The sequence below is a fragment of the Athene cunicularia genome (assembly GCF_003259725.1).
Source record: "Athene cunicularia isolate RWA chromosome 1 unlocalized genomic scaffold, athCun1 chr1_part1, whole genome shotgun sequence".
Taxonomy (NCBI): domain Eukaryota; kingdom Metazoa; phylum Chordata; class Aves; order Strigiformes; family Strigidae; genus Athene; species Athene cunicularia.
In genome coordinates, this window is record NW_020799091.1 from 64,497,608 (window position 1) to 64,516,734 (window position 19,127).

Sequence of the window (19,127 nt, forward strand, 5' to 3'; positions counted from 1 at the left end):
GAGTGGCGGCGCCGCGCGTGGGGCGGGAGAGGGGAGGCGGCGGGGGAGGGCGCCCGGCGGGGCGGGAATGAATGGGCGAGCGGCGTGGCCCCCTGCCCCGGGGGGGCGAGCAGGGGTGAAGATGGCTGCGCTGGGGAAAGCCGGGCCCACGGGCACCCCCATCCCCGAAAGAAAGTTAAAGCAATGGCCGGCAGAGCCAGGAGCAGGTGGAGCGCGCTGCGAGTTCTGCTTTCCTGGCAGCAAAACGCTGCGAGGCGCCTCGGGAAAGCGAGTTTTGCGCGGGACGCGTCCCCGGCAGGGCTGTCCTCTTCACTCGTGACCACGTCGCCTGTCAGGTCGATGAAGCGGATGCAAGCCGAAGGCTCAAAACACGTCGCTGAGCTGCATCGTTGCATCGCTGGGGATGGATGAAGCGGGTCGACAGGTCGTGGCGATTTAGGGCTGACCTCTGGAGCCTCTGGAGGAGGCTCGTTTGTGTTCGCTTGTGGGAGCCTGGAGAAGCGCTGGGGGAGTGGTGACCCGTAGTAACTGGTGCAGGTGTCAGGAGGATTTGATGCTTGACTGTGCAGAGAGGAGCTGCATTAGCTGGTAACAACAGTTCAGCACTGTTAGAAGTAAGAGGGGTGACTGGAAGCTTGACTTGTACCGAGCTGTTTATAAGTGAGAAATAGAGAATCTTTGGACTTCATTTCCTTTCAGGATAATGTAAATGGAATTCATAGCCCGATGTCACCAAGACTCACGATTTAATTTGCGACTATGTCCTCAGGTGGGTCCAGTGGTGCTTCATCAGGTCAGGTTCAGCACTGCAGAAGTAAGATTTCTGGGGCTGTTTTTGGAAGCTGCCTATGTGGAATTGTGAATTTGGAGTTAGAAGATCCTATCAGAAGTACATGGAATTATTTTTTCCTATCCCAAATCTCTCATAGGTACATTGGTATCCTCTGCAGTTTAGACTGTTAGATCTTGTATTGAGATCGAATGTTGCTGAGTAGACTTGTCATTAGCAAAGGTGCAAATCTTGCAAATTAGCTTCAGTTCTGTTCCCTTCATGTTTCTTAAGTCATCTGCATGTGCATCAAGTATTGTCACTTTTCAACTCTCCTCTGACTTGAACCTTTCCTGGAAACATGGGACCACATAATACAGCCATTTTCTGCTTGGATCTGGTGTCTCATGTGCTCTCACAGTGTGTTGTGGCTGGTCAGGTCTGAGTGTTGATGCGTTTTTTAGGTGTATACTTTTAAGGACATGGATCAGCTGTTGCTGCTGATGGAACTTAGCCTGTATAGATGGGGTGGTAGCTCAGTGGTGAGGATGCAGTCAGATTGCTGTGGATGCTTCTGGATTAGCAGGAGCGTGGTGCTGCCTGTTCACGTTGCGTTGGAAGTGACTCCCTTACCTGCCATTTGTGTTACGAAGTGCCCTGCTTTGCTGCGCTGTGGGGATTTTTTTGTGCAGCTTCCTCTCAGAGCTAAACTTCTGTTTCTTGTCAGTCACAACACAGGGATAGAGCTTCAAGAGAAGCATCATGTTGCCACCAGACTGCCATTTACTTTTTGGCACTGCAAGAACATGTCATTTTTGCTTTTGCTTAAACACAGCAATAGTCTGGATCTCCTCCTGCTTAAGTAAAGGCAACGATGCAGCTGGATCCAGCTTTCTTGTGCTGGAAAAAACCTTTACCATCGACCATCTTCACTGATAGAGGATGTGGCCAAACTCTTTGCCTGCAAGAAACTTCCAAGGCTGATGAGAATGCACAGCCATCCTTCCTGTGCAGTGATTTATATAGGGAATCCAATGTGGTCATAGGGAGCTACAGAAAATAGAGGCCTTTCTTCTTGAGGGCTTTCCCAACTGTGCTGGCATTGTTGATGTGTGTTGCGATGTCCTCATTATCTGCTTGTGTCTCATCAGACTTGATTCATTATCGATGAAAGGAGATACAGATCCTTCTGCCAGTGAGAACCAAGACAGTCTGATTTGAAGAATGATATGACAGACTACTTATTGCTGTGTTCTTAAGTTCTGTGTGTCGTATTAAAAGCAACCTGTAATTTTTTGTGCTCACAGGCAGTCTAGAGCTTTAGCTTTGAGCCCTCTGTTGCTTCCCTCTGGTGCTGCCTCATGACAGTCACAGCTTATCCTCTGTAGAGGAAAAATGCAGGGGTATATTAAATGTTGCAACACAGAGGGAAGAATGTGTATATTATGTGTTTATTAAAAATAACCTGAAATGATTAGTAGATGTGTAGCTATGAAATTGGAGTGGAGTTGGGAAGTGGAGACATCTTGTTAGCTGCCAAGAGTCAGTGTTGTGCCATTCCCTGGTGGATTCTTTCTTCTATACAGTATCTCCTGCACATTTCTACCACTGGGAGGTTTTTGAGAGGCTGTGGGGAAGTATGGCTTAATCTTTAGTTGGATCCTCATGGGTGGTGGGATGACAAATCCAGGAACTGTCTCTGAAGTGACAGTACGTCCTGACTGGGAAGATACGAGGAGGTCTGTCTGCTCTTTGTGTTAACTTAGGCTACTCCTATTTCTCAGTCTAACATGAGCTCAGCAAAGATTGCTGATGCTGTTTGACTGTACTGTGTGGTTGCCCTGCAGTATACATAGCCAACTTCAGAATTTGCAGTTATCTCATTGCCTCTGAATCCTTGGGTACTTTTTCTTTCTGCCATATCATGGCTATGGCCTCTTGGATGCTGGGAACCAATCAAGGGAAGTAGTGATGGTTCTCCTTTTCTCCAGTAGATATGGGTCCTCATTACTGGTCCTTTTTCCCTGCTGTTTTTCTGTTCTTCCTGTGGTGGATCAGATTATGGCCAGAACTGCAGTGTAGGGAACAGGAACTGGTGTAAGGATCTTCAGCATCTCTGTGAAGAGAGGAGAGCGAACGAGCTGGTGGTAGGAGCCTTTGTATGTAGGTTCTAGACATGTGTGGAAGAAGGGGGTTGCAGAGAGGTGACTGCTGGAGCAGCAGTAGAGATGGGTGGTCCCACTGCTGAGATCTCTATGTCTCTTCAAGCAGCTTTTAACCTGAGTGGTGGATCTATGTCACTTCAGGTCAGCAAAAACCTTTAGTCAAGGTAAGAGCTGAGTCGGTGCTGATGCTGTTACTGTGCTTGGTTATCTGTGGATATAGTAAGCTTGTAGACAGAAGCACTTATGTGTTCATTTAGATTTCAGTGGAAGTCTTAATGTCTCAGACTTTGAATGAGTCATGGCTGACTTAAGCTAAAGTTTAGTATTGCAAATTCCAGAATCTTAGTTAAATCTTAGTACTTTGTCTTGAACTGGAGAGAGGATGTGGAGACAGGACAAGTGTAAATGCTGGGCTTCAGGCTTCTCCTTCAATTGTAATGAGTTCTCTGAGTAGATAATTAGTTCTGTTTGGCTGGATCTGTATTTGTTTTTTAAGTGTTGCTGCCATGAAAAGTGAGAAAAGTAGGAGAGGATGCAGAAATAGCGATTAAGGGATGAAGTGGGCTTTGTAGTCTTTAAGTGGCATGTAGCACAGCCTCAGCGGGATGGCACGTCCTGTGACTTGAGTTTGAGTAGGGGCGATGCTGAAATGTCCTTTTTATAAACAGGTAGGGCCTGCCTGGCACAGTTTGACAAAACAACGAGGCCTGGGGCCTGCACAGCAGTTATCTGTACTTGGGCGGGTGACAGCTTGTTTGTCTCTCCTAGGAGCCTTCAAGCAGACTTGAGTGATACTGTAGCAGCCATCTCCCTTTTGCTGTGTTTCGTGGGGGACCTGTCTCTCATGACAACTTGATCTTCATCCTGAAATTCATGCTTTTCCTCTAAGGGCTTCAGATGACTAGAATGATTTAGTATTTGGTCAAGTTCTTTGCGGTGCACGTGGGGCACCCTGCCAGGTTGATTGCACCAGTTACTTTCCTTACCCTCTTTATGGGTTTGAATTGGAGTGGTGCAGAGCTAAGTCCCTTTGATGTCTGTAATAAAGCATTTACGCAGAGGGAGCGTGGTCCATCCTTTTTAGTGTTGCCAAAAAGATGCCGCTGTGCACAGATTAAATCACAGTTCATGGAGGTCCAAAGCCATGTGGACCTGGTTACTGACCATATGGTTTCAAGCCTGGTTGGCTCTGCTGGCGTGGGACTGTTTAGAAAACAGTAACATGCTGTTCCTCAAACTTTCACCCGACTAGGCAAGGCAGGATCCAGTGCAAAACAAACAAATTCTGATGCAGGAGTTGACGGCAAAGAGAAATGTGAAACAGGCAGTTATCTGTGGGACAAACCTGACTATAGAGAAGGGCAGCAGTCAGAGCTACATAGACACAGCTGCATTTGAGCTCAAAGTTAGAAGGGAGCAGGAGGGATTGACGGGAAAATCTTACAGACTAGCTATTCAGATACGTGCTAAGTGAACCAGCAGCGTTTCAGAATTTACTCCTTCCAAAGTGTTTAACAAATTTAAATTGACAGCATGAGTTAATAGTGGCTCAGCACTGTTCGAGTTTGTTACTGGTCTCACAGTAACTATTCTAAAACTAGATTTACTATTTCATGAAGTCATGGCCTAAGGTGCTGCAATACCAAAAAGTTGTCTTGCTCAGTAGTATGCCTCAGTTTAGTAAAGATTTCACCAGAAGAGGCAGTTCCTTGAGTGACTAACTGCCAACTCTACAGTATGCTAAAGTTACAAAATGAAAAATGGCGAGTGGTGGCAGCGTGAAGGAAAGTACCCCCAGGTCTTTAATGTTATTTCTTTTGCCAAAGGCTTGAATGTTAACCTTTGGATGTCTGGAGATGAAATTGAGAAAATGCCTGTAACTACTTCAGTTCCAGAATAACCTGGTCAAAAACGCTTAGCAGCAACTTGGACAATTTGTAGAAGGGAGACAGGGACTTTTTTTCACTGTTGTGTTTGGAAAAAAAAAAGGGAAATTTCCATTGTAAAATAAGATAGGACTGAATAACAGGAGAGGATGGGAGGTGGGGTGAAATGTAATTGGGAGGAGTGAATAACAAAACTGCAGAAAGGGCAACAGTTAGGTGATGTGAAGAGAAGGGAAATTATGAAGGTGGTAGAAGAAATCATCTGGTAAACTTTGTTGTAAGTTGTGATAAATTCAGTTTGGAAAAGCTTTTTATGGTTTTCAAGAGAAAAGAAGATGGACAATTCAGGATTACCACCAATTTTGGAAGTGACAAATACCCTTTCACTTCTGAAAATGGGATGATGAGTGCAGTGTGTCCTTATTGTCTTGATCATGTTCTGCTGTGATTTGGTTAAAAAAAAATAATCTTTAGCTTGTATGATCACTTCAAAATTTTTTGCTTTCAAATTATTTCCTTTCCTTCCATTGCCCCAAATCCCCCAATCAAAAAATAAACCCTAATTCATAAAGATTTTTAGGTCTTTTGGAGTGTTAAGACATGGCTTGCTTTGGGTTTTTTCAATTGACAAGATGTTTGCTGTTGCAGAGGTGCAGACCACTGAGCACTAACGGTTATCTTTGTTTTGTTTCGGTCTTTTACAAAATACAAAGTTTGTTGTAAGATGTTGGGAAGTGTTTTGTGGTCAACATTGAATGCAGTGTGGACTACATTTTGGGGTGTCTTTTGTATGGCTGCTAATAGTGCTGGCAAACTACAACTTACACCCCAAAGGTCCTTCCACTTCACTATTTGTTGAGCAGTGCAATTACTTCTCTTGTGTAACTAGCCTGAGGTTGGATGCTGTTTATTTGCCTTGTAGATGTAAAGCAGGATCCCTCTTAAAGCTCTGTCTGTGGTCCTGCCATGCTTCCCAGTTGGAAATCTACGTATTCCTGTGACTTAATGTGCAGTGCGTGTGCATAGTGCATGTAAAGAAGTTGTTCCATGAGCAGCTGAGCCTAGTGAACCTTTATTTATTAGAGATTTGTGCCCTCTGCTCCTCAGCCAATCCCCCTTTCCAGTTTTTGTGTGGGGTGGAGGTTTTTTCTGTATTCATGTCATCCTTTAGCAGCACTGCTGATTTACTTTCATTCCGTCTCTGTCTCTGCCGCAAACCAGCTCACTGCTATAGTATTTTTAATTCCTTCTCTTTTTCTCTAATTACAGACTGAATCAGACATTGCTTGTTCTGCAGGTTTTAAGACTTTGCATACTGACCATTCATGTACTGATTACAGGCTAAAAAGAGCCAGTAACTGTTAAGTGAAATATTCAGCCTTAGCTTCAGTGGAGGCGTTTCTTTCATTCTCTGCTCAGTTCCCGATTTTCATGAAACTTGTAGAAATTTAAAATGAGACTGGATTGCTTTGTCCAATTTGATTGGCATCAACTCTAGGGCAATGTGTTTGTGTAAGCCTCATTTCCATAAGAAACCGGGGTAAAAATGCTTTAGGAATAAATTAGGAAAACTTGGTTTGGATGCATATTTTTAGATTAGTTGGTAGTCTAATATATATTTAGACAGCAAAAGTAATGTTAAAATGACACAAAAAACTTTGTGTGTTTTGAAACAGTGAGTCTTACAAGACCTTGAAATTAGGTTGATAGCTTAGCGTGATAATCATGTAACATCTGTTTAATTTTAACCTACAAGAAAAAAGCCTGTGCATTTCACATAAATGTCCAAATACTCATTTTCACCATAGAGGTACCTCCCACGTTTACGTGAAATTGACTTCAGAACATGGTTAGACTTGGTTTTCTGCTTATTACAGTAGCTGATCAGGGTATATTCTGTGGGAAATAGTGGAATCTAGCCAAATCATTAAAAATTATTTGCATTTCAGAGGGGTTTTTTTTTGCTTGTTTGGGTTTTTATTAAGGTCTTGCAAAAACAGTAATTCTGAGAAATTTCCATCTTTGGGGTGAGGCAAACAATGTTTTGACTACAGAAGATTCACTGCTGTGTTTTTTGGTTTTTTTTTTTTTTAATAGTACTTTTTATTGTTATTTGGGCAGCAGATGAAGTAGTGGAATGTAAAACATTCTTTTCATAATGGATAAAATCTTTATGAGCAGCAGCATTTGTTTTTCATGTAATTAGTGAAGGGAAAACTGTTTAACAGAAAAAAACAGGGTCTAGGCTTTAGGCTGCTGTTCTTGAAATTTTTTGTCTTTGTCAAAACCAGCTAATTTGTTTTGAAACTTTACGATAAAGGTGCAGTTTTGAAATGGCTTTATCTGAGTGGCACTGTTTCAAAGTACTTTTTGTTTTCATTTTACATGTGTATTGTAAATAAACCCACTTCAGATCTTAGAAGACAACTGAGAAGGCAAGTCAGATTTATCAAATGAAACGTAAACTTAGCTCTTCATCGCCTGGGTTCTTTTTTTGTCTTTTGCTTTCATATTTTTTTTACACACATAAGAAGGCCTGTTGCTAAATACAAGCTTTATTTTTCAAATTCTGTTGATGTAAAATGACTTGCAAAAGTTGGAGAAATCCGTATTTGGATTTCTTTATGAAGTAATACCTGTGCAAAAGTTCTGTTTTCTAAAATGGAAGGGCAAAAAGCACGTGTGGTTATTTAGGAAAGGCAAAGAGTTGAAATTAACGTTGACAGCTAACTATACAGATTTTTTTTCCTTTATTGCAGGAACTGAAGCTTCGTCTTTAAAAGGTGCAGTGCTGTGAAAACTGTTATTGACGATAAAAAAATGGACATGTTGCAGATACTACGTAAAACCACAGAGCGCTTAGAGTGTGATCACTGTAGCTTCAGAGGAACGGACTATGAAAACATACAAATTCATATGGGTACCATACACCCAGAGTATTGTGATGAAATGGATGCTGCTGGTTTGGGTAAACTTATATTTTATCAAAAAAGTGCAAAACTTTTTCACTGCCACAAATGTTTCTTTACCAGCAAGATGTACTGCAACGTGTATTATCACATAACAGCACAGCATGCAACACCCGAGAAGTGGAATGAAAAGCGGAAAGAACAGGCAGAAGGAGATTCAGATTCCTCCAAGAAAAGTGTCACGTTGGAGCTACAGAAACCTACCCTTTCCCCTGAGTCGTGCAAACCTGCCCTTTCTCCTGAACTCCCCAAATCTGAACCTGTTGTTTCCCCCAAGCTTCAGAAATCGTCAGTGTCCCCAGAGCCCCAGAAGTCGGCTCAGGCGACTTCCTCAGAGGCAGAGAAGTCAGCCCAGGCCACGTCCCCAGATCCAGAAGAGTCAGCCCAGGCCACATCTCCTGATCCAGAGAAGTTAGCTTCAGCTGTATCCCCAGATTCAGAGAAGCCGCCTCCTGCTGTGTCCCCTGACCCACAGAAGCCATCTCCTGCTGTGTCCCCTGACCCACAGAAGCCAGCTCCGGCTGTGTCTCCAGAGCCCCGTCGGCATTCCCCGGCTGTGTCTCCAGAGCCCCGTCGGCATTCCCCGGCTGTGTCTCCAGAGCCCCGTCGTCATTCCCCTGCTGTATCACCAGAGCCCCGTCGCCACTCTCCTGGTGTGTCTCCGGAGCCTCGCAGATACTCCCCAGCTGTGTCACCAGAGCCAAAGAAACCTACTCCAGCAGTATCCCCCGAACCGCGAAGGTATGCCCCGGCTGTGTCTCCTGAGCCCCGGCGGCATTCTTCTCAAATGCGTAGGCCTGCTTCTGCTTCTTCTCCTGAAAGCCGGAGGCCTGGTCCTGCAGTTTCGCCAGACTCATGGAGACCTGGTCCAACTGTTTCCCCCGAGCCCTGGAGATCTACACCTCATGAGGTGCAGAAGTCTTCCGCAGTTTCTCCCTGGGCTCCAAAGCCTGCTGTGTCAGTGTCCATAGAATCCCGGAGGTCTGCACCTGAGTCTCGAAGGCCTGGCCCTGTTGTGTCACCAGAGCCTAGGAGGCTTGTTTCTGACTCGTGGAAATCTACGTCCTTTTCTGAATCCCAGAAGTCTACTCTTGTTTCTTCTGAGCCGTGGAAACCCATCTCATCTGTTTACCCTGAAGGCTGGAAACCTGTTCTGTCCCCTGACACATGGAAGCATTCTCCCCCTGTTTCTCCTGAGCTTCGCAAGTCTGGTCACACAGTTTCCTCTGACACTTGGAAGCCTTCTTTCTTTCCTGAGGTCCGTAAGCCTGGCGCTTCGGTATCTCCCGAATCTTGGAAACTCTCTGAGTCCCGGAAATCTATGTTTTTTTCTGAAACTCAGAAATCCACCTCTGCTGCTTCCTCTGAGATTCAGAAGCGGGCTCATTTCCCTGAACCTCGGAAAAGGGCTTTGTTCCCAGAGTCTCGTAAATCTAGTCCTAATGTTTCTACCGATGTCCAGAAACGTGCTGTCTTTTCTGAGCCCCAAAATCAGGTGTCTACTTCTGCTGTTTCTACTGAAGGCCAAAAACATGCCCTATGTTCTGAAGCCCAGAAATCAGCTCTTGTTTCTCCTGAAGTCCAGAAGCATGCCCTATTTTCTGAGGCCCAGAAACTTGCTCCGATTTCCCCTGAAGTTCAGGAGCATGCTTCCTTTCCAGAATCTCAAAAATCATCTTCTCCTGAAATTCAGAAACATGGCTTCTTCACCGAGTCCCAAAAGCCTACTCCTTCCGTTTCTCCCGAGACCCCCAAACAAGCTGTTTTTACTGACTCCCAGAAATCTGCTGTTTCCCCTGATATTCAAAAGCATGCTGTATTTTCTGAAATGCAGAAACCTGCTGCTGCTCTATCCTCTGATGTCCAGAGACATGCTGAAACTACTGTACTTTCTGAAATCCAGAAGAACATCCTGTTTTCCGAGCCTCACAAGTCTGCTCCAGGTTTTTCCTCTGAGCCCCAGACACCTAGTGAGTCTGGTGAGAGTGACTTTCTTTCTCACAGTTTAGATGATCAGAAACCACTGGATGATTTATTCTCACAGGATGAACAATCAATATTAGCCAAAGAATCACCAGATGACATCTTATATTCATGCCCAAAAAAGAAGCCCAAGAAGGAAAACCAGGAGAACTCAGATTCTGAACTAAATAGCAGTGAGTGTGGAAAGACAGAGATGGACTCAATGGAGATAAAGGAGCAAGAATCCAACAGTGACCAAGAGCAATATGATATGGAGCCATCTGATTATGGCAAAGAGAGCAAAATAGATGCAACTACTCCCATGCAGCCACAGTGTGTGCTGCAGTTTACTGAAGAGAAAGAGGCTTTCATCTCTGAGGAAGAAATAGCAAAATACATGAAGCGTGGCAAGGGAAAGTATTATTGCAAAATTTGTTGCTGTCGTGCGATGAAAAAAGGTGCTGTCTTGCACCATTTAGTTAACAAGCATAATGTTCAAAGCCCATACAAATGCAAAATATGTGGCAAAGCTTTTCTCTTGGAGTCTCTTCTTAAAAACCATGTTGCTGCTCATGGTCAAAGTTTGTTGAAGTGTCCACGTTGTAATTTTGAATCAAATTTTCCCCGAGGCTTTAAGAAACATTTAACCCATTGCCAAAGCCGTCATAGTGATGATACACCTAAAAAACACTTGGACAGCCTTGAACCACTTGAAGAACAACTTTAATCTGGTTTTTAACTTGTGCTAGAAAAGATGGATTTACAGAAGTGTTCAACAGTGTTGCTGTATGTTAACCGAGTAGTTTAGCTGATCTGACAAGTCAGAAGATGCATGGTTTATTGTACTATGTTTAACTTGTCTTATAGCTGTATTACTGAAACGATTTACTTTCGAAAGTCATTTTAAATACGTGTTCACGTCTTTGTATTATCCATCGGTAGAGTCATATTTTATTTTTCAGATGTACTATGTTTTTGAAACCAAAATGGATACAAATTAGTTTTTTAAAGATTTGTAAAACATACAGGCAATTAAGGACTGAGTGGCAAGCGATCCATATATTCCTGTGAAGACTGAACTTGTTTTTTCATATTTGTTAAATGTTGTATTTTTCAAAATGTTTTTATCAAATTCTCAGAATTAAAATTCTCACCAAATTGAATGTGAATAAGCCAGGTATGACAAACTACCAATCCATCTGGAGTAGTTTTGCCCTAAGGTTGTAATTGAGTGTATAGTCATTTGTTGGAAATTTATTGCACTCAATTCTCTAACTTAACTTGTCTCAGATTTAGAAGCATCAAGGTACTTATTTTGTGACTGTATTTTGGCCATGTTTTAAGCATGTACTAATATACCTTAAATCGATGGATTAACGTCAGACTATGTATAGCTCAACACTTTCTCTTGATGATTCAGATGTTTGTAATGTCAGAAACCCCCTAAATTTCTTGTATTTGGTGAAATGTTATGCTTTAATCTTTTAACAATAAAAAGAAACCCAACCTGGCATTGGCCATTTTTCTTTTTTTCCAAATCAAGAACAAAACCTTTCACATTGAACATAATGTCTTTTAAGTGTCTTTGGCAACAGGAGATGCAAAATTATCTTGGAGTTCTACTCTGAATATTTAAACTTTATAGTCATCAGCCTGTGAAAGCAAGGTTAGTCTGAATTTCCTGTGTGCTTCAGAAAAACATCTAAATGTGAGAAAACATGGAAAACAGGAATTTGTGCACTGTTATTTAGCATGTTTGCTTTGTGTTATTTGTATCCTAACTGTTGAAAAACTGTAAGTACTTTATAATTCAGCAGGAGTATAGATTTTAAGTGGAGATAGTACAAGGAAGGTTTCAGTCTCCTCAGTCTAAATTATTGCTAGACTTCAGCTGTTGTAAACATTGACTTAAAATATGAAGATGATAGTGTAAAATAAATAATAATAAAAAAATCCCCAGGTATAAGGTCCTACCTAAGAGCTTCAGATTGTTTTCATTGAAGCCTGTGTCTGATTATCTTCTGTATTTCAGGAGGATTTCTGGAAGGAAGGGAAAAAGCATTTAAAGCTCTACTTAGGTGACTTCTCAGTGCTGCTTAGTAAGAGCAAGTTTTTTGCAGGGTCCTGTCACACAGGACCAAACCCACTCTGGCCCCTAAGTCAGGTGCCCTTCATTTTCTTTCATGGGGTTCAGATTAGAATTCTAGAATTTTTTTCCTAGGTAAATCTAAAAGAGAACATGGCTCTGCTAGTATAGTCTCACTTTGTATAAAAGCTGCTTTTCTCCTCTGCTATTATTTCATCACTCTTGGCAGTCATTTGGTTAAGAAGATTTGAATAAAAAGAAGAAATCAAGGAAGGATTTGTTTAAATTGGAAGTGGTGTCACCTTTACAGTTTGATGTCTCGCTACTGACAGATACTTATTTCTCACTGATGTGTACCAGTTAACTTTGATTTCTGGGAACCTATCATCAGGCCTTGATGCACAAAATTAGGTTTGTGGTTGGACTCAATCTGAAGGGTCTTTTCCAATCTGCATGATTCTGTGATTCTGTGCTCTACATTTTATTTTCTTCCAACTCCTTGATTCCTTAATCTTGATTTACAACTGTCAAAGTGTACTTTATGACTCTTGAATGTGAACTTTGCGAGTCCCCACGATCTCAAGGCATTCAGTCTCTTTACATGCCAGTACGATGGGCACTTTCCCGTTTCTCAGTACATAAATTCGTCAAAGCGTTGTGGAAGTTGAAGGACATTTCTGGTGTATGTGTTTTTATCCAGACTAAGTATTCTTTCACCATTCCCTTATGCAGTGCTAGTTTGAGCTCCTTAAGATGTGTAGGAGGATCTTCTGGAATCTGAACTAATTTAATTTCTCTAAGGAATTGTAGGACACCAGTAGACAGATCAGACTGATGACTGGTTGTTTCCCTTTCAGATGACCTATTATAGATGCGAAGGAGAAGGATGAATTTTGACATAAGAAAGAAATGCAAGTGAATACTTCAAGATTTACCAGTGAAAGAATTGGCTTGAAATATGCCTAATGCTATAATTTAGTCCTTGGGTAATCTGTGACATAACTTCAGTTGAAATTGTTACAAATATAATTTCATATGTTAGAGTATGAAGCAAATACAGAGGTCTGTTTCCCATATTAAGTCACTGGGGCATTTTACCAAAGCCCTCAAGTGTTCTGTGCTACCATCTTACTCATTCCTGTTCTTGAGCACAGGGACCCTTTGGGATTAGTACTGTGTAGTTCTAACTTCAGGTTTCCTCTGGAGATGGTTTGCTTGGGAAACAGCACGATCAGGTTAGGAGATAGTAACTGAGACAAGCACAAAGGAAGTTTACAGATAGACATTTATATATACACAGGTATAACTGCAGTTCCCTCTCTGAACCCTGTGGGCTGCTCCTGCCTGAGAAAAAAAAGTGTAATTACAGCCCTTAGATGTAAAGAAGACAACTCTACTTTCCTACCCCCACCCCCCCAAAAAAAGAGGCTATTTATAGCCAATGCTGAGAAATGTGGCAGACAAAATATTTCCAAATACAGTATTATAGTCTGTCCAGGGTATGCAGTGGTTCATAGGTCATGCATACAAACATGAAGTAATTACCTTTGTAGAAAAGAGATCAGAAACCCATTTGGAGCCACTGTATTAGGGTCCAGAGAAAGTGTAAAGCTCCAGTTGGAGTGGGGCAGGAAAAGAATCTTGTTTAAGTAACAGAGATTAGTACAATTAAACTTGGATTTTTTTTAATGGATTTTTGTAAATATCCTTAGATCTTTTCAATCATGCTTAAGAATAATCTTGGGATTGGATGTAGCCATTTGTATATACTTAGAATTCCTTTCTCTATGTATATTGATATATTTCTTGCTTAATCTCATGAAATTTTAGAAGCAGAAAATCTTGTAGAAAATAGAATTATTGCAGGTTTTCCTATGGATACATAGTTTTGTACTCCAGGTTTTTATCATGACTGTTCAGTGATGTAGAACAGCACACTCATATCTTGGTGGTAACATGAGTGCACTGAGATCACCATAACTATTGCTATGCTCATATGTATGTATTTTTAAAAGGAGAAAAGAGCGGAAGAAGTTGAACTGTTTCCTACATACTGCTGTCATGACCTCATCTGAAGAAACTTTAAGTAAGTTGATCAAATAATTGCTCTTCTAAAAGTGTATAAGAACATTGTTGTTGCTTATTTTCCATGGGTAATGAGAAAGGTTGTTCAGGAAACTATCAAAACTAGATAAATTAATTTAAAACTTGCGGAATGCAGAATTTAGGAAAGTAAATATGAAACTGAAAAGCAAATAGATGAAGGTGTAGGGTTCCACCTGAATACAAACCTTTCTGTAGGTGCTTTGTAATAGACTTTGAAGGTGTGATTGTGCCCTTTTAAAATACGCAATATACATGAACGTTTCGCAGTATAGTATTTCGCATTTTCTTTCCTGTAGGTTTAAATGACTTAGTTTAACATGTATACAACCCCCCCTCCCCAACAAAAACACAAATACACACTCTCCAGTTTCTAAGGGATTTCTTGGTCAAAAAAGAAGTTAAAAAGTTTGCTTTTTAACTAATAATATTACCTAGCCATGATTGTTGCATGAATGTTGGTCAGTTATCTCTAAAGATCACAAACTTAAGCATCCTATGTATAAATAACACTGAAAAATTATATATAAAATATATATATATAATTTTTCAATGTTATTTTTTAAAGCTTCAGGGTCTTGAGAAGGAGTATACACATTCCTTCCATGTGTATGTAAGTAACTTGAATGCATTCTGTGCATACTACTTGTGGCTGCAGTTCAATGTAGAAAGAGTGACGTTAACTAAAAGCCAGTGGAATTACTTTACTCATGACATCACAGAAGTCTCTGAAGATTAGTTTTCTCTGCTTCCCAAGTATTAGAGAACATTGTTTCTCGCAATGACAAATAATACATATTAATGAAAGCATAGCAAAATAATTTCCTGCCTTTGCAGTATATCCTCAATACATATGTGGGTATAATACAATATAATCAACTAAGATTCTCTGAATTTTCCAAGAATGTTACTTTAATGGATTATGTGTATGAGAAAATGCTCCTATATGAACTTCTAGGAAGATGTCAGTGAAAACAGCAGTTCCTTTTATGTGATGATCATCCTGGAAGAGACATGTTTTCTGTATATGCCTGGAAGGACACAGGTTTGAGTTCATGAGGAATGCTTGATGGAAAGTACAAAATGGAATCTGAGAAAAAAGAAAACAGAGGATACTGCTGTTCTAGAAGGATGTTGTTTTTCAGCTAAATTAGCTGTGCCATATGTGCAGTACAAACATTTTCATCTTTTTCTTGAAAAAAGTGTTAATAATTCTATGGAATGTCCAGTCATGTTTTTAAATTACATTTTCACAAGCATTCAATCAGAAGTAGTCTCTGCAGAGAACGGAGAGGTGTTTTTCAGCAAAGGCCATTTCTGTCACAGATTACAACTTAATTTCGTTTGATATTTGGGAAAAGATTCTTGCAGGAATTATTACTTTTAGTATTAAATATCTTCTTTCAATGTATCTGAGAATATCTAAATATCTGTCTAGCTGTATCAGTATGTTGCTTAAGATCTAGATCAAAAAATCATGCAGAATGTAATCACTACAATATTCTGAGAAAATGCCTCTAAAAGAAATACTAAATTTTAGTTCATTTAGTCGAAGCCAAATCAAAGTAATTTTTGAATTTTTGCTTATTTTTAGTGTCTGACATACTTGACCAGATATTTCTTCTGAGTTGTACAATCAAAATAATAGGTTTTTTCATTTTCCTCATTGTGTGTTGGGTTTATGTGTGTGTGGCAGGGTTTTTGGTAGCGGGGGAGGGGACTACAGTGGTGTCCCCTTGTGAGAAGCTTCTCAAAGCTCCCTCAGCTCCAGGTTGGACCCATGTCTGTGCCAGGGCCAAGCTAATTAGTGATGGTGGCTGTGCCTCTGCGGCAACATATTTTAAGAAGGGGAGCCTGGAAGGAGGAGTTGCAAGGAAAACACCTAGGCAAATACCAAGGTCAGTGGAAGAAAGAAAGAAGGGGAGGTGTGCCCGTGTGGAGACCCCTTGCAGCCTGTGGTGAGAGAGCGGGGCCGCCTCCCTGCCACCCATGGATGTCACCGGTCGAATAGATGCAGCCCGTGGAGAACACCAGCATGTTGGTGTTTGGCACTGGGAGGACTGCAGCCCTCGGGAGGGACCCATGCTGGAGCATTTTAGGAAGAAAGCATCCCATGGGAAGGGCTCATGCCAGAGAAAGTTGGTGGAGGAGTGTCCCATGAGAGGGACAGCATGCTGGAGCAGGGGAAGAATGCGAGGAGTCTGCTCCCCCAAGGAGGAAGGGAGCAGTGGACTTCCAGTAACCCCCATTCCCTGCCCCCTGTACTGCTGGGGAGGAGGTAGAGAAACTGGGAGCAAAACTGAGCCTAGGAAGAAGAGGAGGAGTGGGGAGAAAGGTGTTTTTAAGATGTGGTAATCCTTCTCACTGTCCTACCCTATCTGTAAAGTGGTGGTGGTGTTAGTGTTTGAATTAAGTTGATGTTCTTTTTTGCTTCCCCTAATGTATTTTGTCCGTAACTGTAATGGGTGACTCATCCCTCTGTCCTTATCTTTGTTCCCAAGCCTTTTGCTTTATTTTCTCCTTCCCGTTCCTGAAGGGGAAGAGGGGAGTGAGAGGCTGCATGGTCAGTTGCCCTTGCTGTCTCCACCTTGTAAAGAACTGACCGTGTCATCTCATGATCAGCTCAGGGCAATATGATCGCAACATTTCTCTGGATAGTCTGGGCCTCTCCCTTGCCCCGGCAGTGTGTTCTCACCATTTTTCCTCTGCCTAATTTGCTATCATATAGCCTTGTGGCAACACAGATCAGCTTACAGATTCTGCTGGAAACTTGCTGGTTTTGCCTTGTGTTGTGGAGTTAGTCTGTCAATCTGACTTGCCTTGCAGCTGCAAGTGCTGATGCAATGGAAATGAAAGTGAGGGGGACATTTCTTGTGAAAGTAGAGAGCCTAGGCCAGATGGAACAGTGAGGTCAGATGGGCTTATGGTAACTCTGAAACTGCACCCTGAATCATGGACATGCTGGCTGAGTTGTTCAGCAGGGATGTCCTGACGACCCAGTTGTATTATTTTCTCACATCTACCTCTTACCTGTCAGTTGTCTGCTGGGTTGGTCTCTTCTTTCCCTGCCTCTCTACTTTTTAGTCTGTATCTTACCGAATGCTCCAAGCAAGATTCTTATGCCTTGTGAAGGAGTGCCAAAGCCACAGGTGATAACTCCTAACAAAATGGATACATTGCGTACACCTTTCCCCCACCCCTTCCTTCTTCCTGGGCTTAACTTCACTCCTGGTTTCTCTACCTCCTCCCCCTGAGCGGCACAGGGGGACAGGAATGGGGGCTGTGGTCAGTTCATCACCTGTTGTCTGCTGCTCCTTCCTCCTCAGCAGGATGACTCCTCACAACTCTTCCCTTCTCCAGTGTGGAGTCCCTCCCACAGGAGACACTGCTCCAGCGTGAGTCCTTCCCATGGGGCACAGTCCGTCAGGCACAGACTTGGGATCATGAATCCTGCCAGAAAACCTGCTCCAGCGTGGGCTCCTCTTTCCACAGGTCCTGCCAGGACTCTGCTCTAAGTGTGAGTTTCCCACAGGGTCACAGCCTCCTTTGGGCACATCCACCTACTCTGGTGTGGGGTCCTCCCCAGGCTGCAGGTGTGTCTCTGCTGCACCATTAACCTCCATGGGCTGCAGGGACACAGCTGCCTCACCAGGGGCTGCACCACGGGCTGCAGGGGAACCTCTGCTCCAGCCCCTGGAGCACCTCCTGCCCCTCCTGCTTCACTGACCTTGGGGTCTGCAGGGCTGTTTCGCTCACATATTCTCACTCCTCTCTCCATGTGAGGTTGGCATTGCCTGGTTTGTTTGGGTTTTTTCCTCCTCTTCATAAATATGTTACCACAAAGGAACTACCACCATTGCTGATGGGCTCAGCCTTGGCCAGTGGTGGGTCCATCTTGGAGCTGGCTGACATTGGCTGTATCAGACATGGGGGAAGCTTCTAGCAGCTTCTCACAGCAGCCACCCCTGTAGCTCTGCTTCTGCCAAAACCTTGCCATGCAAACCAAATACATACTGCCACATTAGGAGAAAAAGTCTGAACAAAGAAAATGTGGGACTCAGAGTGGGGTGGGTGGACTAGTGACAACAGACACATAGAAGACTGAGGTACATAGTGCCACCTTTGTCTTAGTCTTCACTAGCAAGGTCTCCCAGTCCTTTGTGATTAGTAAAAGAGTTGAAGGAGTGAAAGAACTACCAGCAGAGAGTGTTGGGTTAGGAGTTACTTGAGAGAACTCAACATAGACAAGTCCATGGGACCCTACAGGTGGCATTCCAGGGTGCTGTGAGAATTGGCTGATGCCCTTGCAAGGCTGTTGCATCTCATCTTTCATGGAGTTTGAAGGAGGTCCCCAGTCACTGGAGAAAAGCAAAAGTTGCACCTATCTTCAAGAAAGTTCAGAAGGAGAGTCCAGAATTTTTCCAGTTCTGGTAAATATTTAATCCTTATAGTTCTGATAAAAAGGATAAAAGCAGATGTTGAAGATGGATACTTCAATTGTCTCTGGCATTCTATAAACATAAATACTTATGCCAACTCTGAGGTCAGATTCTTTAGGAGAATTAAAGAAATGCAGGAGGATGTACATAGAAGAAATCTTAAAGCTCCATCAGTTCTCCCTCCTTCTGCAGAGTTTCCAAATATGTAAAGTTATAAAGGCTCAGTAGTGCATTTGCTAGAGACCAGAGTTGTCCAGGTGACATCCTGTGCTGTTTTGTTATGGAGAACAAGGAAGCTGGTAATGGCCAGATGAAGAGTTTGGAGGAAATCAGCTCTGCAGTTGAAGTGATGTCTCAGCATGTCAGTAACAAACATATTGGTACTATGGCCTCACAGATGGGACAGAAGGTTTTACACAAAGACCATATGTGCACTAAAGAGATAATGTAATGACCTCTCTGCTGCAGCTTCGGCTTAAGGGGTTACTGCTCTCAGCTGCCTGACTCCCTTCATATGTGCTCTGTTCCCTCACTTCTTTTTGTTGAACCATTCACCTGTGTGATTTCTAAAGCAGAAACTAGTCTGTAAAAAAGTCCTGATTTAAATAATTTATTTTTGAACCAGAATAATTTGTGCCTGGGTTATGGTTAAATGAAGCATCCCACTGTGGTGCAGATGGGGTGTTAACACCCAGAAGGGGCAGAAGAGGTCAGATACGGCTGAATGATAGGTGGTAATTACATATTT

The 19,127-nt window shown here is 42.5% G+C and overlaps 1 protein-coding gene across 1 annotated transcript; it reads left to right on the forward strand.

Annotated features, from left to right (window-relative positions):
• The first annotated feature begins 68 nt into the window (after nucleotides 1-68).
• Nucleotides 69-11,253, forward strand: CHAMP1 (chromosome alignment maintaining phosphoprotein 1). Its single transcript, XM_026857364.1, has 2 exons — nucleotides 69-3,075; nucleotides 7,580-11,253. Exon 2 carries the CDS (start codon nucleotides 7,641-7,643, stop codon nucleotides 10,476-10,478), a length of 2,838 nt encoding a protein of 945 aa, XP_026713165.1. The 5' UTR covers nucleotides 69-3,075; nucleotides 7,580-7,640; the 3' UTR covers nucleotides 10,479-11,253.
• Nucleotides 11,254-19,127: the final 7,874 nt, after the last annotated feature.